The sequence below is a fragment of the Sturnira hondurensis genome, unplaced genomic scaffold, assembly GCF_014824575.4.
Source record: "Sturnira hondurensis isolate 20B ecotype Veracruz unplaced genomic scaffold, ASM1482457v3 Scaffold0000362, whole genome shotgun sequence".
Lineage (NCBI taxonomy): Eukaryota > Metazoa > Chordata > Mammalia > Chiroptera > Phyllostomidae > Sturnira > Sturnira hondurensis.
The window spans coordinates 95,816-118,169 of NW_028072993.1; the positions used below are offsets into that span (position 1 = coordinate 95,816).

The window sequence follows — 22,354 nt, forward strand, 5'->3', positions numbered from 1 at the left end:
GTGTTTATTGTTTTTTGGATTGGTTGTTATCCTTCTTTTGGTTGTGCAAGGAAGTGAAGCATCTCTACCTATGCCTCCATCTTGGCTGGAACTCTAATATAATTTTTTAAAGAGACTATCTTTCCCCTTTGTATATTCTTAGTAACTTAGCTGTAACTTTTTTTTGACCATATATGAACAAATTTACTTCTGGGCTCTCTGTTGTGTTTCATTGATGTATGTGTCTGTTTTTATGCCAATACCATACCGTTTTAATTACTATAGCTTCCTGATATAGTTTGAAATCAGGGAATATAGTCTTGCCCAATGCACATGAGACATGATTTCTCTGACTACCTGAGATCCGATACTTATTCCCCAATAAAAAGGCCTGGGGTAGGTCTCTAACGAAGACCTGATGGCTACTACTAAGGATCAAGGAATAGATGAAACGTGCCTTAGGGGTTAGAGTGCAGAAGAGAACCTGTCTCTGCTACTGTGTTACGATTAAAGCCACAGGCTTATTTTCCTCTGTTCTTAACCTTTCTAAACATTTAGCCTTCCTTTCCCGCTGTTAACATATCATACCAATAGTACAATAAAATCCCATTTTATCCAAATAGATGGGAACAGAGATCATTTTATTAAAATTGTATTTCCTGAGAAAACAAGATATTGATTTAATCTAAGAACTTCTGTGTGGAGGTGAAAATAGAGACCTCAATCCATGCGAATAGTTGTAACAAAGGCTAAAGCTGCTAGTGTTCTTGCCTTTTTCCTTTATAAATTAGATTATTTTTTTAAAAAATCAATTATAATTTCATAAACAGTACGTGAGCTCATGTAATTCTCTTACCAGGCAATAAGTGCCATTAATATTAGAAAGAGATGATATAAAATTTGTATTTGTTTTACCCATTACGAATTTGCTTAATTTGTTTCTTATTATGTTTGTGCTACTAGAACATTTTGTTAATCTGTCCAGTTAAACAAATTGTTTCAAATTTGTCCTCATGAGACTTTGTAAAGACTAATAATCTATAAAGGCAGTGTAAAAGGCTGGTACTTTTTCACTGAAAACAATATTTTCCAGCACAAAATGGTAACAATCGCCATGTATAACCACAAAGTTGCCTTATAGGGAGAAAAGGAATGGGGCAGGATATATTTAATTGACCATCACTCCACTCTTTAGGAAAGTTCAAAATACACTTTTTACTGGCTATTGGAACTTTTTCAAATGCTTGCCAAGCCTTGGCTGGTGTGGCTCTGAATCGAACACCAGCCTGTGAACCAAAATATCATCAGTTTGATTCCTGATCAAAGCACATGCCTGAGTTGTGGCCAGGTCCCCAGTTGGGGGTATGTGAGAGGCAACCAACTGATGTTTCTCTTGCACATGGATGTTTCTCTCCTTCCCTTCCTCTCTCAAAAAACAAATAGCAATTCATTTATTTTAAAAAATATTTATCAAATTAAGAGGAACAGGAATTATACTAAACTGGCTTTGAATTGCATGGACTTAAGCAAAATGCTCTTGTGTGACAACTAAAACCAGTTGTTAAGAATGAAAATGAAACAAATCAGTGTGAACAAGAACAACATGGTGGTGATGGTGATCTCTGTATATTGACTTATATTTATGTTTTAGCTGTTTGAAAAAGTCAAAGAAGTATGTCCGAACGTGAATGAGAAGATCAAAGCTATTTACGCAGACCTCAACCACAGCGACTTGGCCATCAGCAAGGAGGACATGCAGGAGCTGCTGTCCTGCACGAACATCGTCTTCCACTGCGCCGCCACGGTCCACTTCAACGCCACTCTCAGGTCCGTCCCCGCTTCCCTCTCATAACTTGTGTGTGTGTGTGCGTGTGTAAGGACACGTGTGTAAGTCTCTTTATGGTTTCTGTTTTTTTTTAAAGATATTCTCAATAAAAAAAATACTAAGGAGTAAAACTTCTCCAAGAAACCACATTCCAGGGATAAGCATTTAATATTGTGGAGACTATCCATTCTAATTTTTCTTTATGCATCCATAATAAAATAGAACTATGTTTAAATTTACAAACAAAGGCATCATGCTGAGAACATTTTGCCTACTGCTCAGTTGTATTTTTATTTCTCACTGGCAGCGAGTAATCTATTCCACTTTGTTAGTGACTGCATGATACTCCACTGTACACAGATGTAATAGACTGAACCAGTTCTGAACTGGTGGATAGTTCTTAGATTTTTCTAATTTTTCACTATTCTAAATAACTCTGCAATGAACATCTCAGTGCACACGTTGTTGTTTTATTTTTAATGCCTATGTGTGCTTCCCTCTGGATAAATTCCCAGAAATAGAATTGTTAGATGTGAATCAAATACACTCCTTTATGAACAGTTTGTATGTTGTCATGTAAGGCTAGCCTACTCTCCGAAGAGGTGGTATCTCAATTTACTCTGTCCCCATGCATCTGAACGCTCCTTTCCAGCACTCACAACAATACCATATTACGGTTCTTTATTTCTCTTTAATGTCGTCAGTATGACCATGGAAATGACAGTGTGTGTTTTGATTTTTTTATTTCTTTGACAATCAGAGAGGTTAAAGATGTTTCAATGCTGGTTGGCATTTTACACTTTTGGGAAATATCTATCCATGGTTTTTGCCTATTTTTCTTTTGTGGCTTTTTTTTCTTATAAATTTTAAGATTTCTTGAATGATTCAGCAGTTCTTTGTTTTTTTATTTTCATAAGGTTCCAGGTATTTTAACAGTTCATCGTCTGTTATCAATCTTATTTTTACTAGTTATGAAATTATTTGAAAACTCTTCTAGTGTTTTTGTTTTATTTTCATGTTTCAACTTTGACCCATTTAAAATTGATTTAGCTATAAACAGGGATGAATAGTGGGGAAAGTTCGATAAAAAGAAGACTGATGTAGGTATGAAAGTAGAGTAAGCTTTTTTATTAATTCCTAATAGATGGTTCTTTCTGAAACATTACATGATTTATTTTTGCTCTTTATTTCAAAGGAAACATTAAATCCCCATTTTTAACTGTTTAGTTTCATTAATTAGACTTTCTCTTTCAACATCATAGTACCTTAATTACTGTAATTTTATTTTATTAGGCAAGTATACACACATTATTCTGTGCAAATAGGATTTTCTTGACTATTCTCACCTGCTTATACTTCCTGATTAAACTTACAATAATCTTACCAAGTTTTTAAAAGGGTTGGAAATTTGATTGGGATTACATTGAACCCGTAGATCCACTTAGAAAAACTTTAACATATTGCAAACATTGGTTCTTCCTATCCAAGAACAATATATGTCTTTCCAATTATTCAATCTTTTTGTCATGACCTTAATGAAGTTCTTATCATTTTTAAATTCTAGAGTCTATTAATTTATTATTAATTTGATATATTTTTAAATGTTGGAATTTAAATATGTGCCTCTCTTCTACTCTATTCTTTCATGGTTGTTTCTATACAAGAAAACTAGTGCTTTTTTTTTTTTTTTTTGCATAACTTTTAGGAATGCACACCTTACTGAATTGACTTATTGTCTATCCCAGATTTCATTTTAGCTGCTTCTGTTTGCTTTCTAGATATACAATTATATAATCTGGCATTGGGTTTGTGACCGCCTTTACCACATTTGTACCTGTTAATTTTATTTTCCTAATTACAAGGCTGGAACTTCAGAGCAATGTCAAGTTATAGTCGGGATTCTAGGCATGCTTGACCCTGACTTTGAAACCATGAAGCATGGTACGGACTAGCTGTATTTCCTTCTCTTCATCTTCTCCAGACATGCCGTGCAGCTTAATGTCACTGCCACCCAGAAGCTCTTGCTCATGGCCAGTCAGATGCTGAAGCTCGAAGCCTTCATACATATCTCCACTGCCTTTTCAAACTGTAACCTGAAGCACATCGATGAAGTCATCTACCCATGCCCTGTGGAGCCAAAAAAAATCATTGATTCCATGGAGTAAGTTGGGGCAAATGAGGGACAGGGGTGGGCAGATTGCTGTTCTCTTTGACTGGTGGCAGTCGTTCATTAGTGAGGTAACAATGGGAAACACCTTTGAAACAAAGTGCTTCGAAGTGGTGTTAGCTTTAGCGCCCCAGGCCCTGCTATTCCCTCTATCTGCGGATCTTGTTAAATAGTTTAGGGTTGAATGCGGGTGCTCAGGGATACTTTACATAAAAGTGATATCTCACTTCTTAGTAAACTCGGCCTGGTCACTGAAGAAAGTTTACCACATGGTTTAAAAGTTCAGAAGACAGGCTTTGGAGTCAGACTGACAAGTGTTCACCTTTAGGCTCTACAACTCTCTAGCCGTGTGGTGCTGAGCAAGTGCCTTGGCCACTCTGAACTTCAGCTCCTTCATTTGTAAAATGAGGCCAGTAATAGTGCCCATCTTATAGTTATGATAAACTGACAAACACAAGCAATTATTTCAGTGTTAGGGATGTTTAACAGCAGATAATCAAATGGTTGGTAAAGAAAAACTAATAGCAGGAATTCCTCCCAGATCCGGCGGGAGGAATCAGTCTCTCTTATTTTTTTTTTAAAGATTTTATTTATTTATCTTTAGAGTGGAAAGGAAGGAGAGAGGGAGAGAAATATCAATGTATGGTTGCCTCTTGTGTGTCCCCTGCTGGGAACTGGCCTGCAACCCAGGCATGTGCCCTGACTGGGAATCAAACCACAATCCTCTGGTTTGCAGGCCCGCGCTAAATCCACTGAGCTACACCAGTGAGGTCAAGGAGTCAGTCTCTTGACCCTTTTGGCCGAGACATACTTCCCTCACTTTTCTGTTGTGCAGGAGAAATATTATCTAGCCTTTTTGTTTTCTTGCCAACCACCTTATTCTTAGCATCTGACCTCAGTCTCAGAATAAGTATCTGTTTTCCGCTTCTTTGTTCTTTCCCTCCATTTACTAAGTTTACCTTTTTCATTTGTTTTATTTTAACTCTGCATAAAAAGTATTACAGCAGAGAAAAAATAGACTATTTCACAGTGAATTTGTCAGACTGTAATTTCATACAACACTTTAATTCCATTTAAGATAAACTCTTTAGAAAGAAGATTTAGCTAAATCAAGAGTTCAGTCCCCTCAGGGCAAACATTTTTATCTCATATACTCTGAGAATAGATATTTTTACCTGTCATTAAAAATATCCAGGACAAAGAAGACTGAAAGTCATTTTAAAGACCTGGAGGTTCCTTAAAGTTGCTAATAAATCGTGATTTGCTTAATTGGTGAGAAGAAACCTCTCCAAGGCCAGAGTCTGTCAGGAGAGGCAGGGAAAAGACAGAAGTCGAAGTCCTGCGCCTCGGGCCACATCCCGGGGGGAACTGGTTTGTCGGTCAGTGGGCTGCTGGCCTCCTTGGAGAACTGTGTCTTGGGAGATAAGGTGCTGACGTGTCGGCAGGCCCAGGAAAGGGGCCACCCTCCTTCGATTCCGACCCTGGCCCTGAGATTCCACCGACTCAGTGCACCGCTGACCTCTCGCACCCAACAGACTGTAGCACCGTTGGAGCCAGCACGGTCGTTTCTGAGGGTGCCCCAGAAAAAAGAGGTGGGAAATAAACACTCGGTTCACCTGCAGTGGGAGGGCTCTCCAGGTCCGTCACACAGCCTCCTCCCTCCCAGACTGAGTCCGGGCACTCGACACCCCTCGATTTCAAAGAGGGATAAACTCACCTTCCAGAGCAGGTCTGGATTTCTTCTCATGTACTGCGCATCCCCCACACTCAGCCACTATCTGTATGTCAGCCCATAGAGACAGCTAATTGCTACATGATTTATGATCCAGCTGTCACTGACACTTGTCCAAAATTTATGTTTCTGTCCTTTACTGTTCTCCAAGGAGAGTGATCACTTAAATAAATATGCAGCCAAACAGAACTAGGAAGGAAATCATATTTTATATCAGCAGAATGCATTTTGAATGCAATTAAGGAGCTTAGGTATTTTTTGTAAAACGGGGGAAAAGGCACACCCACCGTTTATCAATTCAGAATGCTATGTCGTCCAGGACCACCCGTTCGACTGCGCCCTCTCGGCCCTCCCCTCCATTTGCGCTCCAGTCACAAGGAAGTAATTGCTCCTCTGTCTCATGCTACCTGCCTTTGTGTATCTCGGCTCTGTTCCCAAAGGCGACTTCACCTCTGCTCCAGACATCAGAGTTCTGCCCTAGAATCCCTCAGGCTTAGGGCCCCATGTTTGTTCTAAATATCCAGATGCTTATTCGTATTCTCCATTAGACAGGAAGCCTCTCAAGGGAAGGGAGGGTGCCTGGCTCCTTCTTGCTCTCCATTGCCAGCAGACAGTGGGGACGCTAATATTTGCTGAATGGATGAAACTTGTTCTATTGCATTCACTGGTCATAGTTCAGGTGGTTCTGGCTGGGGGTGGGTGATGTTTGTTTGTTTGTTTGTTTGTTTTTGACGAATCAAGTATAGATGACAGGATTCATAGTAGGTTGTTATTCTGGGATGTAAAGTTTTATTTGTAAAATACCTGTAAGGTCCTGACTGGTGTAGCTCAGTGGTTTGGGTGTCATCCTGTAAATCTTTGTTGTCCTGCAAACCAAAAAGTTGCCAGTTCAATTCCCAATCAGGGCACATGCCTGTGACGAAGGCTAGGTCCCCAGTTGGGGGTGTTCGAGAGCCAACTGATTGATATTTCTCTTGCACACCGATGTTTCTGTCACACATTGATGTTTCTCTCCCTCTTTCTTCCTCCCTTCCCGTTTCTCTAAAAAGAAATAAATAAAATCTTTAAATAAAATAAAATAAAGTAATGAAATAAAATAAAATATGTATAAGCTCACACCTTAGCCCTGTTTCTGGGGGCTCATTTTCCCCCCTAAACTTCAAATAAAGCCTGGGTGTTAAAATTTTGATTAACCAACTACATCAGTGTTCATGGCTCTTTCAGCAACTCCTATATCAAATGGAATTCTTTAAAGTTCAGGAATCACAAATACTATTAAAGTTATCCTGAATAAATACTAATTTACCTCCTTTAGTTGCTTTGTTTTAAATATATATTTCCTCTCTGATTTACTCTCTATTTTAATGGACATAAAGTTAAATTAAAAGTGTTTCCCAAGATTTTTAGGTTTTCATTTTTTGGAAAATTTTTATTAATACTAATACTCTGGGACCTCACAGCTCTCCTTGTTCTTAGTATTCCAATGGCCCTCATAAAAAATAATTTTTAAAAAAGGGGGAACCAGGAATTAGACAACAAGATGACCTTAAAGCTGTACCTGGGCTTTCTAACCTCGAGACAATCACTTGTGTAAATACGTTAATTGGCTGTGGGGAATTGTCCACAATGTAGTTGTATACCAAATCATCACAATATTCACTTTTATAAGTATTTCACAATTTCATTTATCGATTATACCATAGTAAACCTGAAAAATACAATAACAAAAAAAAAGAAAGAAAGAAACTCACCCATGAAGAACTAAAAGGACCCTTTCTTTTTCCAGAAAACCAATTTAATGGGAATTCCAGGTCTGGGAAATAAAAAGAGGACTGGGGCTTTTTGCCAGGAACTTTCCCAGTTGAGTAGGCCCAAGCGCTCCCGCTCAGCGCTGTGAATAAAGAGTCCTGAAGGGGACCCTGAGCTTAAACCTGACACCCACCATCCCAGCCCCACACCGCTGACCCTCCGCTCCCTTCCGCCCGGCGCAGGTCTGAAACGCCGGCATCACCATCGACCTGAACCAGTCTGAAAGATAAAACTTGATCGTATTAACATAAAAGCTTTAGCATAAACACATTTTAATAACCCCAGTGAAGAGTTAATGCTGTTAACTGGCGTGACAAGCGCGGCCACGAATCCGTGTTACACGACTGACTTTCCTGGCTCTCACGCCTGCAGCCGTCTTCCGGGCCTCATCCCACCCTCCGCAGTCCTGTGAGCGTGGACTGTGTCACCGCTCCTGCTCCCGTCTGCCTTTACAGTTCTAGCTTCTACACAGTGAGTGATATCTACCTCTAGAAACTCGTGTGCACAGATGGATCAGAGATTGCCAGTGAAATTCCAGTTTTTTTTCAGAATAACAGCTTAAGTGTGTTTATTTTTTTAAATGCATGTAACTGACAGGAAAGATAGGGCTTTGGGGCTGGTGCTTTCCATGTTTTTAAGGCCAAGGTCGCTTCTCTTAGGGGAGCCAGTGTAGCTGAAAGGGGCTTTTGCACCTGTGTAAAAGCCTGAACTAGCCCTGGCTGGTCTGGCTCCGTGGGTTGAGCATCGGTCTGTGAACCAGAGGACCAGCTGGTTCAATTCCCAGTCAAGGCCCGTGCCAGCAGCGGCACGCAGGAGGCAACTGCCCGTTGATGATTCTCTCCCTCTCTTTGTCCCTCCTTTCTCATCGGTCTCAGAATAATTAAATAAGTAAAATCTTTAAACAAAAAGAAAGCCTGAAATAACTAGAGTTAGGAACTAGAGAACTGGGTCTGTACGTATTTACTGCTTTATTTAACATACTTCAATCAGTCTAGTGACTGTGGGTTAAGAAGGAAATGATGACTATTGTTAAGCAGTTACTGTGAGCAAAGGCTCTTTCTGACATTTAATTCCTGAACATGACACTGTTGGGTTGATATTACCACTATCACCACAATACTAAGAGAGGGACAATCGGGTAGAGAGCCTAAGTAACTCGTCAGAAGCCTCTGGGCCCGTGAGTCGCAGAAACGCAATTTTCCTCCGTAGCTGCGTAATTCTGTCTACGTGGACATAGTCTTTCCAGTATACCCACAGGCTTGGCAGAGCCAGAGATTAAAAGGTGCTTTCTTAACATACAGACTGTGTTTCCAAGGCGCTCGCCACCAAGCATGAACAGAGCAGGCAGATTATGTATGGGGTGTGGTGGAGCAGCTGGTACATATTAAGTTTGATGGAACTGGACGGAGTAGGAAGACTCTAAAGACAGTCATGGGAGATGGACTCCAAAGAGCAGATGAGGTAGGGCACATCTGAGGCAGAGCAGTAGCAGCAGGCACCCCCGGGGCGTGTTCGAGATGCCCATGTGGGTCCATTTTGGCAGCACAGACGCTGGGTGCAGAATCAAGCTGGAGAAAGAGCCTGGGGCCATCCCGTGGAGATTTTGAATACCCTGAGGAGGATTGCATTTAACTCTGGGCTGTGGGGACCCACTGAAGGAGGGCTGTGTGTGTGTGTGTGTGTGTGTGCGTGGCATTCGTTAGTCAGTTGTTTTAGTTAAGCAAAGATTTGAATGGAAATGAGCAGGAACATTAATTTGGTCATGCCGGGGAAGGGAAGTAGATGGGCCGGGGAAGTGGCCTGAGGCAGGCAGACGGGAGGGAGTGGAGGAGAGGACTGCAAAGGGGCATGGCATCAGATGTAAAACACCTGTGTTTTGGGAGAAAAATACAACTGGACAGGGCTAATGCTTTGCCTAGGGGTCTTACACATATTTAACTAGCTATCAGATTAGAAGATGCGTACTGTCACAGTTTGCATTTTTAAATAGTTCCAGGATTTTAAATCTTTTAAAGCTTCATTCTCTTGAAGTTTTCACTCAAAGAAGCAATGCCTTTTTGAGAGCTAATCCCAACTTATGCGAACTGAATGACTTATATTTGTGAAGTTGAGTTCTTTTAAATAAGCGATCTTCCAGTTGGCCTGGCCACAAGAATCACCACATGATTGGGATATCACTCCTAAAGGTTGAGTTAGTGGTTCTAAGATAGAACCTTAGAATCTTCCAGGAATCCGGATGTCTGTCAGAGGCTTCCTGCTAGTCTTAGAGCCAGCAAGCATGGGAAATAATGTTTTAAAGAGTTTTCTCGGGTAGCGGTTTTCATTTGCAGCGGGGTGCCTTCGAATTCCTATAATCAGTGCAGCCTCTTTCCCCGACTTTCCTCACCTTCTGTTGTCTTTTAATTTCTAGATGCTTTAATTCAATAAAAAAGTTCCTGATAGATTTGCTAAGAATCTACCTGCTAAGAAACACACTTTTGAAGCTACCAGGCACAGTTAATCTGCCATGTGACAAAGGAAAGGTGTTTCTTGATCAAAGGGCTAATGCTTTGCCTAGGGGTCTTATACATATTTAACTAGCTATCAGATTAGAAGGTGCGTATTGTCACAGTTTGCATTTTTAAATAGTACCAGGATTTTAAATCTTTTAAAGCTTCATTCTCTTGAATGAAGAGAGAGCTCCATCAGCTCTGGCGGGTGGGCCGAGGGTGGAGGGTGAGAAGCAAGAAGACAAAAGCCACCTGCAGCCCCAACCCCCAGCGTGGCCCTTTGGGGGTGATGGAATGAAGTCGAATGTGGGAAAGTAGCTTTGCCTTGGTGCTGAAGCTCACACTGTGAACAGGAAGAAAATGATCTGTGCTCGGGGCCAAGAGGCCAATTTCAGCACCTGTGCTTTCATTTTCAAGACTGCCTTATCTCAAGATGGCATCTAAGTAGGTGACACAAAATTGAAAATTCAGTGTGCTTATAATATTATTAGGCTTTAACTATAAATCAGAGCAGGGTCAGATTGTTTCTTACACAAGTTGAAAACTGTTCATGTTATCAGGCTGTTGGAGGCCAGAATAAGTGCTCAATAAAAGTTTGGAGGAAAATGCTGAAGCCCATTCAACACAAGCATTAGGCTCAGATGTATATACCCTCCTCCTCCCCAGTAAAAGTTTAAATTAACTCTGAAGCCGACCCTGACAAATGGAGGTCGGTCAACATCTACAGGCTTTTAGCTTCTCAACGCCTCCTCCACTGCCAGGGGGCACTTTCAGTTCTGCTTCATTCTCTACCAAGACATCCGTCCACCCCGGCTGGTGTGGCTTGTTGTATTCGAATGGCGAGAAACCAAATGTCCAGGCACTTAGAGCTCGTGATGTTATTTATTGGCCAAAAGCTTTACCTGCGCAGGGGCGAACTTCCCCAACTGTGACCGGAGTCACGTAGCTCCTCAGAGCTGCACTATGGAAGTCGCGCCTGGCTTACAGACTACAGGGGTTTTATAGAGCGCAGCAAGCAAGCAGTATCCAGAAGCAGATGTGGCTGTTGGCGATTGGTGCAATTGAACACAGCTTTTTCTTTTGATTGGCGGGGTTACTCGTTGGCGGGCAGATTCTGGCGGGCTGCCTTGCTCCACATATTTACCTTATTTGGCTATTCACTTGGCTAACCACTTACCCTATCTTCCTGGAACATTCTGGGGGCGGGGAGTACAGCCTTAAGCAATAACATCCGTTTTGTCGTAACCTTACATGGCTCAGTGGACTGAGCGTGGGCTGCGAACCAAAAGGTCGCCAGTTCAATTCCCAGTCAGGGCCCATGCCTGGGCTGCAGGCCAGGTCCCCCAGTGGGGGCTGCGTGAGAGGCAACCACACAGCGATGTTTTTCTCCCTCTCTTTCTCCCTCCCTTCCTCTTTCTCTATAAATAAATAAATAAGTACACATCCATCCTCTTTCTTCCTTTCCACAGTCTCCCTGCAACCTCACCTCCTTCTGAGTCCACCCATTCACTCCTATCATTGGCCAGCTAAGCTTCCCAAAACCTGTCACAGAATATAAATTAGCCAATGAAAACCATCATATGGGAGAACACCCATTCACTGGATTAAATTAGCTGGTTCCTGGGGGCAGAAAGATGATTGGACACAGATTTTAAAAACATAATCCATTCTCTCTGGACTCATTGAAAAGTGGGGCAACAGACACCTGAGCAAGTACCTTGGGCATGACAGTCGCCATGATGGAGGCAAGAACACGACTCGGAGGAAAGAAGGAGGGAGCAGATGCTCCCAGGAGGCAGCGTGTCCAGTACTCACTCTCCGGGGAGTTTTCCTGACACACTGGTCTGCTTGCCCTGCTTCCTGAATAAGAAAATTGAGATTAAAAAAAACACGTATTCCTCATGCTATCTCATGCAAGAAGTACATAAATGATGAAGTTGTGAATGATATTAAGAGATTGATTCCATAAGTTTCAAACCAGAAAGCAATATTTAGAGGAAATTGTGGGTATGTATACACACACACACATTACTTTCTGAAATCTTTAATAACTTTGTGCACCTTTTTAGTCAATTTAAGTAGCTTAGAATTTGGGGCCCGTGGGTTCAAAACATCTTCTCGAGTGCACCAGAGGGCATTTGGTTCACTTCAGAAACGTGCTTTGGTTTATGTGGTGTCTTCTTCTCCATGCTAACTTACTTACTGTTTTAAAAATGAACCAGAACAAGTCACAGCAGCACATCAAATTTTGGTAAAGAAGAGCACAAACTGATTATTCATCCCAAAAAGGGCACCACCTGACAAGTGGACGTGTGTTCCTGTCACACTCAGGTCTGTGAACGCGGCAAGTGGCTGGATGAGACAGGCCCTGGTTGCCCGGCTGCCCTGGAAAAGATATTTGAAAGCCACTACCGCCTCTGTAGATATATGCCCCTTGGTTGTTTTACCAAAGATAAGAATGCCTTAGGTCGACTGGCTCATTTTGTTTTATCAAAAAGCTTCAAGTGCAGTTGTGGACATTTCTGTTGGCCCTCACGATAACCTAAAACTTTAGAGCAGATGTAATTATTGCCATCTTCACTACTAAAAACGGGGGAAATGAGAAGATGGTACAGCAAAATACAGGTGAAGCTACGAAGAGTAGAGGCAGGCCGTCTACCAAACACTACAGCTTCTGAAGTGTGTTGCTGAGAACCCACGAAACCTACATTTCTGAGAAGCAAACTCCCCCTCCCCCTTGGTCAGGGCTCTAGCTGGTACCCCTTGGGTGCAGGCCCAGCAGCTGGGACCTGCCATGGACACAGCCCTAGGGCGTCTCAGGGGTCTGCTGTTTGCTTAGAGTTTATTTTCTTTGCAACCTTATCAAAATGAGGCTGCATTTCCATCAAATACGTGAATTGTATGTTTGGTGAATTATGTCTCAGTAAAGCTGTATTAAAAAAAGAGAAATTAGGCTATATTTCTTCTGACCCAGTTTTTGTAACCCGTATGTCTTTGCAGGTGCAGGAAATAAATTGTTCATGGGTTAGTTAACCTTTTGTTGACCCCCTAACAAGATGAGCAAAAGGTAACCTCATTATAAAGGTGGAGAGCTGCCTGCATCGTCCCACACTCTCTCCTGACCCTCAGGGGCTATACGATTGGAATACCTATTTTTCTGAGTATTTGGAGTTGTTTTTAATTCTCAGAACTTCTCAGACCTCCCCTATTCAATTTAAATTGAAAGACATTTGAGCAGCAGCAAAGTGAAAAACCAAACATTATAGACAATGCTCATCTATTGCAAATGAGAGTTATTCAAATGGAGCGTTGTGTTTCTGAAAGTCTTGGCATAAACACATCTTAAATGCTCAACAGTTTGAAATGGGAGCAAAGCAGTAACAGCTAAGATTTTTCTACAAGCAAAGTTAGTATGACTGAGCTCAGTTCTATAAGATAGAAATAAATGTGTCAAATCACACTAACATATTTAGTCTAATTTTTAAAAACTACATTATCAAAAGTTTGACCAAATAGATCCGCCAGCTAAGAGAAACATTACTTATTTAATTCTCGATAATATTATTGCTCTCTTCAAAAATTGCAGATAGACTTGGAGATTATCAAAATGGTTCTGACACCTTTAAAGAAAAATTAGGCTGTCGTCATGGTAACTCGGTTGTTTATTACACATATTTTGTTGTAAATAGAGGAACTCAGTAGTCACTATTACAGCTGCTTCAGAGAACTACAACCACTCCACTTGACAGACTATTATCAGTGATTCGAGCACTTCAGAATTCCCGGGAAATCTCTAGACGTTACTACCAAGCTATTAGCATAGACCCTAAACAGACCTTCAAAACATTTTATAGATTTGCTAAAACAGATTATAAGTCTGACAGATGTAGTTGCTTCCAGATGTAGTTGCTTTTATTTTGTTGAGGCATTCATTGGAATTTAAAAGCTGAATTTTGCAGGCGCATTGGGTGCCCCAGGGTGAGTGGGGCGGCCACGGAAGCCCCCAGGCCAGGGTCCGTACGGGGTCCGCACTCCGCAAATGCGCCCAGCACGCACCCAGCACGCAATGCAAGCTAAAGTGGAAGTTTCGTTTGAGTGTGAGTGTCTGTGTCTCAGTGTGGTTTTGGTCTATTGCCTAGGTCTAACATACGTTGCTATATTTTTTAAAGAAGGGTAGAGAAGGAGAGAGGGAGAGAGGGAGAGAAATATCAATGTATGGTTGCCTTTCTTGGGTCCCCTGCTGGGAACTGGCCTGCAACCCAGGCATGTGCCCCGACTGGGATTCAAACCCGGATCCTCTGGTTTGCAGGCCTGTGCTCAATCCACTGAGCTACACCAGCCAGGATGCTAGAATTCTTTTTCACTCTGACTACCTTCAGGTGGTTGGACGACGCTATTGTCGAGGAGATCACGCCCAAACTGATCCGGGACTGGCCCAACACTTACACCTACACGAAGGCCTTGGGAGAGATGGTCGTGCACCAGGAGAGCGGGAAGCTCAACATCGCCATCGTGAGACCCTCCATCGTGGGAGCAACCTGGCAGGAGCCCTTCCCAGTAAGGCCGCTCACATGGATGCCTTGCTCCGGGTCCAAGTCTGCACCCTTCTAGCTCAGTGTCTTTCTCTCTTTCTCTCACTGCCCCCGCCCCCCCCGCCCTCTGTCTCTCTCTCCAGGATGTATAGCTGAGTGTAGGAAATCAAACTCAAACCCATTTTAACCGGGCAAAATTCCACATTTGGTTCAGGAATTATTCCGCGCGAGGCCCCCCCTGGGACTTCCACCGACTGCTCTGGAGTTGGGTGGAGACCTCAAGTCAGCTTCTCATTAATGCCAATCTTAGAGTTTCCATAGGCGATAGTTTCATTTCTTGCCTTCCCGCTGTAGTTTAAATATACAAGAACGTTCTTGATGGCGAAATCGGTGGTATTACATATGCCAGGATAAATATCACAGCTCACAGAAGGTGTTCAGTTGATGAATAATAACTTTTAACCTCTGTATACCACTCTATGCTTTTGAAAGCACCTGGGATTAAATTGTCTTCTTTGAAGTGATTCTGTGAAGTTTTCGGGCCATAAACATTTGAGCTGCACTGTTTAATGACAATGCCGATTTTGAAGTTGTCTGGTGTGTAAAGCAGGGCTGTAACTACCACTTTGGAGAGGTGGCCGGATGAGGCAAACTTGGGGAGTGCGGAGCAGTGCCTGGTCCTGAGTGACAGGCCCGAGAAAGAGCCCCTCCTTCTCCCCTCTTCTGTCTCCTCTGCCACTTCACACATGCTTTTCAACCTTTACAGATAAAGAAACAGACACAATAAGGTCAACTGTCTTGCTCAGGGTTGAAGAGACAAATTCGAAACAACGTTTTCCTCCAACTGCTCCTAAACATAATCTTCCCTCTAACATCTCTAAGCAAGCTAATGAGATAGATAGATAGATAGATAGATAGATAGATAGATAGATAGGATGGTATGGCTCTTGAAATGCTCAAGAAAGGGATAATTCCTACAAATCATGTTTGAAACGTTCTCCTGGGGAGAGGAAATCAGGTCCCAGATGGAGGAAGATGGTGGTTGATGAATTGGTTAGCAAAGCATGATATTAATACAAGTCCGATTTAGCCCCTAAGATGTCTTTAAAACTCTCCATAACTCCTGCTGGCAGAATGTCAATTCCTGCACAAATGAAAGGCAGAAACTGTGCAGTGCTTTGCCACTGACCTTTGTTTGTGTCGTGGGAACTACGGGATCAGAGGGTCAGACAGGCTGGGATCTCAAGGCTCCTGTTTGAAACGGATTAGGATTCGACTGCAAATGTCCCGAAGGCATTAGAATTCTCAGACACGTATAACCAATAGAAATCTTCTTTTTTTTTTTAGGGCTGGGTCGATAACATACATGGACCCAGTGGGATCATTATTGCGGTATGTATAATGATGTGGAAATAACTCCTTGCAATGCAGTGGAGGGGTAGTACCTAGTAACATGCTTAGCGTTGGCTTAGCTTTACTGATCCAAAGCCATAAATGTTACTTTACTAACTGCAATCGAAGCATCTTATCTCAGTTTTGCTGATTGAAAAACAGAGTCAGAATGAAATTACTTTGACTTTTGGATTTTATTATCAGAAAAACTGACATGCTGTGATATCAATTACCATTCAGGAATTTGTTTTTGGAAAGCCTTTGAGCATTGAGGACCATGTCTGTAGTTCCCCTTTATCCCACTAGATGGGGGTGTTTCCTCCTTTTCATTGTTCATTAATAGCTTGAATTAACGCAGTGAACTGGGCATTAATAAAAATCATATTCATAAAGACGATTAAATTCTTGACTATAAAACACATGCAAGAATTTATGTGTGTGGATATAGGTTACATAAATGCATAAAATACATCAATAACTAGTTCTTAATAAATATAAGAATGAGAACTACCAATGGAGCAAAGATTTCAAATTAAAAATTGACGACTATAGGAAACTTTACAACAATAATTTTCTCACAGACACGGAGAAACGTGAATGGTTCCTTTAAGTCAGCAGCCCTGTGTCTGCTCGCAGTGAGGACGGAGCCAGTCTGAGCCAGAGTGAAGCATTCTAGGACCGGGACCCCCATGCGCTTCTCTTAGTTTAAATCTTACAGACTCAGCGTTGGACTCTGCCTCTGTTCTCAGAGCTAGATCAACATGAACTGAGATACAAACATCAGACAGTGAATTATCACTACTTGTCAAAGACAGTGATATTGAACTTTCTGGTTTCTTTTATTTTCTAGCAGCTTCCACTTTCTCTTTTTTTGTTCTCTACCTGCCTTCTTCTTTAAGGCTTTGTTAGGGTAACATTTGGTAACTGAGAACATCATTATTTTAACATGACCCAAGGGGTATGTTCCATGACATTGTTTATAAAATTGCACATTTATTCAAGTTATCTAAAATTTTCCAGTCCTCTCTCCATACTTCTGGTTAAGAGTGTTCACCATTGTTTTCTGTGCTCCTGCATATGTCTCACCAGGAGATTACAAGAGTCCAAGCTTTATTTACATCCTGAAGTGGGGAGAAGGAGAGAAACATCGATTAGTTGCCTCTCCTATGTTCGGACTGGAGACGGAACCCACAACTCATTTCCAAAGGTGGGGACAGAGAAGGCCAAAGTTTTTCACTTGGACTTCAGACTTCCAGTCAAGATGGAGGTGTAGGTAAACATGACTCGCCTCCTGGAACAACCACAACAAAAATCACAAGTAAACTACAAAACAGCTATCACCCAGATTTGCCAGAAGATGGAGCTGTATGGAAGTCCAATAACCAGGCAATTAAAGAAGTCATATTCATTCAGATGGATAGGAGGGGCACAGACAGGAAGATTCAGAGACACGTGGTGGTCCCACACTCACCTGTGTTGGATAAAAAATGGGAGGGATATCTCAGGAGTGAGGGACCCCAGCTCCACACCAGCACCCCCAGCCCAGGGTTCCAGTGCCAGCAAGATAAGTCCCCATAACTTCTGGCTGCCAAAACCCATGGTTGTTGGGGCAGCAGAAGAAACGGCAGGAAGGTCAGGCATCTCCTCTTAAAGGATCCGCAATGAACGTAGGACTTACACAGACTCACTCCCTCTGAACTCCAGCACCAGGGCAGCAACTTGAAGGGCACAAGTGGCATATGGGGGGAAACTGAAGCTTCTGGCATCAGGACAAGTGCTGGGGGACAGCTCCCTCCTGGACAGAGCTCCAGAGGCCAGGCAACAGCGTTGTCCTTTTTCTAAGCCCTCCCCTCACAGAACTACAGAGTGGTGACACCATGTCTGAAACCATCAACCTGGTTCACATAGGTTGCCCTGCCCTGGTGCTTACCTAAGGCTCCACCCCATCCAACTTATGGCTGTGCTTTTTCATAATAGTCCATGCTACTAAGACAAGGAGTCAAAGCAGCTCTACCTAACACATAGAAACAAACACAGGGAGGCTGCCAACATGAGAAGACAAAGAAATAAGGACCAAATGAAAGAACAGAGAAAAACTCTAGGAAAAGAAGTAAACAATGTGGATACAAGTAATCTACGAGATGCAAAGTTTAAAACACTGATGAGGATGTTCGAGTGCATACGTCACAGCATCAAAAAGACCCAGGCAGAAATGGTTACACTGAGTGAAATAAAGAAAAATTCACAGGGAATCAGCAGTGGAGTAGATGTTGACAAGAATCAAATCAATGATGTGGAACACATGGAAGAAAAAAATCAATTAGAACAGCAAGAAAAAAAATTTCAAAAGAGGATATTTTATATCTATTTCTATAGACTCTCTGTCAGGAGGCTCTGGGACAACTTCAAACACACCAACATCTGAATCATAGGGGTCCTGAAAGAAGAAGAGGAAGAGCAAGAAATTGGAAATCTATTTGAGAAAAATAATGAAAGAAAACTTTCTGAATTTGGGGAAGAAAATAGACATGGAAGCACAGAGAGTCCCAAACAAGACCCAAGGTCCCAAAGAGGACCACACCAAGACATATCATAAATAAAATGCAAATATTAAAAATAAAGAGAAAATCTTAAAAGCAGCAAGAGAAAAGGAGAGAAAAACAAAGGAGCTCCCATAAGACTGATTTCAGCTGATTTCTCAAAAGGAACTTTGTGGGCTAGAAGGGAAGTATTCAAAGTGATGAAAAGCAAGGACCTACATCTAAGATTGCTTTATCCAGCAAAGCTATCATTTAGAATTGAAGGGCCCATAAAGTGCTTCCCAGGCAAAGTAAAGCTAAAGGAGTTCATCCTTACCACACAATCATTATATGAAATGTTAAAGGGACTTATTGAAGAAAAAGAAGATCAAAACTACAAACACTAAAATGGCAATAAATTCACAGCTATCAAAAACTGAATCTAAAAACAAAGTAAGCAAACAAGCAGGACAGAAATAGAATCATAGATAATGAGATCATTTAGATGGTTACCAGTTGGGAGGGGAAGAGGGAGAGAGGGGGATAAAGTATAGGGGTTAGGAGGTACAAATAGCTAGGTACAGAATAGGCAGGGAGAGGTTAAGAATAGTATAGTAAATGGAGAAGCCAAAGAACTTATATGGGTGCATGACCCACGGACATGAACTAGGTGGGGGAGGAGCACTGGAGAGAATAGGATGTATTGGGGAAGGCAAAGGGTAAGAATTGGTAGAACCGTAATATAATCAATAAAATATATTTAAAAAATAAAAAAATTAAAAATTTCAAACTGGTATCTTCTGTCCAAGGAGTCAGTTACAAGAAAACAGAAATTAGAAACATAAGAAAGTGCTAACAACCACTAAAATCAATGTTGGAAATATGCAAGGTATAAATAATCAATTACTTCATAAAATAAAACTTTTTCCTTATTTACTGACTTATTTATTAGCATGACTTATTCATTAACATGAATAATTCCCAATTCTCATCAGTACAACATGTGTGATCTGTGAGGTGAACTAAGATACCAAGTGAGAAGTAAATAATGGTGGCCTTTTCCGAAGGAATAACAAAGTTGTTAAATGGTAGAATTTTTTTTTAAGATTTTATTTCTTTAGAGGAGAAGGTAAGGAGAGAAGGAAAAAAATATCAATGTATGGTTGCCCTCGTGCGTCCCGTGCTGGGAACTGGTCTGCAACCCAGGCAGGTGCCCTGACTGGGAATCGAACCAAGATCCTTTGGTTCACAGGCCCGTGCTCAATCCACTGAGCTCCGCCAGCCAGGACAGATTTTTTTTTTTTTTTTAAGATTTTACTTATTCATTTTCTCAGAGAGCGGGGCAAAGGAGGGAGATAGGGCGAGAAACCTTGATGTGAGAGAGAAACATCCATTGCTTGCCTGTGGGACATGCCTGATCTGGGACCAAACCCACCACCCAGGCACGCACCCCTACTGAGAGCTGAACCTCCGACTTCCTACTGTACAGGATGACGCCCACACAACCGAGCCACACCGGTGGGCAGAAATGTATTCATTTCACAACATAAATATTTCTTAAACTTTTAGTGTCTGCTGTTGCTCATAAGTTAGTAAGTGCTGGCAGAAAACAGCAAAATTTGAGTAGTAAAAACTAATACAATACAAATGGGAAATTTGGGAGACCTTAATTCTTAAAATATCTTATGAATTAACTTTTAAGATGTGAAAAACTATTCTTGGTGTTTGTTAATTAATTAAATCTATTACCTCTCACAAATTTGAGATTTCAGTCCATAAAGGATCTAAGGACCACTCACTAGTGGTTCGCAGAAATGTTGGCGTTTGAGATGTCCGTGGCTGGAAAGCTGGGTGGTCTGAGAGACGTCGGCCTCTGTATCGTAACCTAGTCAGGGGCGAATCAATGCTAGCTGTCACTCCCGCTGGCATCATTACTGGCGCCCGCTGTTACTGAAGATCTGGCTCAATATGCTGCTTTCTTCTTCCCATGCAGACTGGAAAAGGCTTACTCCGGGCCCTGAGATGTACTCCAATGGCTGTGGCAGACCTAATTCCAGTCGATACGGTCGTCAATCTCACCTTGGCTGTAGGATGGTACACAGCGATTCACAGGTGTGGATGCTAGGCTGGCTTTCAGAGATTTGGTGATAAGGAGGGTACATTTGTTAGGCTTATTTTTGGAATATATGCATTTTATTATAGGAGACCCCAGGTGTAAGAGGGATCTGCTTCAATAATTTACGTTCCAAATATACCATCGTCCATGGTATATTTAGTATATTTAGTATATTTAGTTCCAAATATACCATCGTCCATGCAGAGTTGTTTTATGAATACTGCTTAATGCTGCTGCATTTGTCCTAAAGTAACAAACGCTTTACATTAGCCATAAAATTATTTGTAACTAAAATGCCTTTCTTTCTATTTAGTAATCTGATATAGAGCTTCTTTTTTAAGGCAAAGGAGATAAAAGTGGGTGAAATGAGAACATCTTTTATATTTCATGGACCTGTTGAGTTCCTGATAAATGCCAAAAGTTCAGCTCACCATGGGTGAGGATTTCCTACTGCAGACAAAAAAAAAAGGTTGTTTGTACTTTTGGCTTTGTTAGTAAATGATACATTAAATATTTTTTGTTATTTGATGTGAGACACTTAGAAGTTTTCCAAACCAGCAGGACTTAATCTGGATTTGGAAAAACACTGAGCCTATAGTTTTGCCTAATAAACATGTTCCTAAGTTGGAAATACAACGGGCTTTCTCATCGTGACACCTCCATTTGCTCCACGGCTACATCAGCCCATCTGAGATCTCTTTCACACACACACACACATACACTTTTCCTAACCTCTTCCATTGTGTTTATTAACCCAAAAAAGGAACAAAAGAAGGAAAGTTGCTAGGTTGCCTTACTCATGACAATTATTGAAAAAAACTTGTCTAAATATTATTTTCCCTTTTCTTCCTTTCATCAGTTATTCATTTTGTTGCCTTTATCTAAACTTTATTTCCATTTCCAGACCTAAATCAACGTTAATCTACCACTGTACGTCTAGTAGATTTAATCCCTGTCACTGGGGCAAAGTGGGTAAGTGCCTGTAGTGATGTTAACCACTATGTCTACCACGGGAAGAACAATTAGACAAAGTGTGTTATGAAGCTTAGAGTTTAATGGGGGGAAACGCACAACTAGGTAAAGAGAGAAAATATTTCTAATCCATACATGTGTACGAGTTGACTAGAATGTACCAAAGAAGGGTCGGTGGGAACATCTGCATGGTTGTAAGCAGTAAGGGGTCCGATGGCTAAAAAGATTTCTAAAAATAAGTGAAACCAAGTGGAAGTCAGCGAGTGTGAGCGAGGCTGGTGAAGAAACACCGCTCCTGCAGCGCCACTGCTCCTAGGCACACCCGCCTGCCCGTCGCCGCATCCCTGACAATGGGGCAGGACCAAGCAGATTTAGAAACGCCCAATAACATAAACTTTTATTATTGGTTAGTAATACTCTTCTTGGTTGTGCAGTTAGCCATGAAAGTAATCTTGAAAGTATCTTGTTGACAAAATCAATCCTGCATAGAGTAGAAACTGAACCAATGATGTGCTCCTTTGTCAATTTAGGAGTTGATTTTCTTGTCAATATCTGAAACTTTAGATGGTCTAGCTGTTTTTTTAAGGTACTAGATGCAGACGAAAAATTAAATGGACTTGATTTATTAGAATTTGATTTCTAATTCAGAACACTCAGCTGTGCTATTCCATTTGCAAAGTTGTTACTTCAGTGAAAATTAAAATGAAATTCCCTAGCAGCAAAGTTCTTTAGAACATATATCTGGTCATTTAAGTTATATAACTAAATAATTCTGAAAACACTTGGAAGTAAAAATAAATCTCCTCTACCTGAGTAACAGAA

General features: G+C 41.4%; 1 protein-coding gene across 1 annotated transcript in view; it reads left to right on the top strand.

Moving 5' to 3' along the window:
- FAR2 (fatty acyl-CoA reductase 2) overlaps positions 1-22,354 on the top strand; it is a 124,545-nt gene that overhangs the window by 90,279 nt on the left and 11,912 nt on the right. The window contains exons 3-8 of the mRNA XM_037031997.1: positions 1,631-1,806; positions 3,786-3,965; positions 14,381-14,558; positions 15,881-15,925; positions 20,438-20,556; positions 21,465-21,532. Coding sequence (XP_036887892.1) covers positions 1,631-1,806; positions 3,786-3,965; positions 14,381-14,558; positions 15,881-15,925; positions 20,438-20,556; positions 21,465-21,532 — 766 coding nt within the window. The remainder of the gene's footprint in view (positions 1-1,630; positions 1,807-3,785; positions 3,966-14,380; positions 14,559-15,880; positions 15,926-20,437; positions 20,557-21,464; positions 21,533-22,354) is intronic.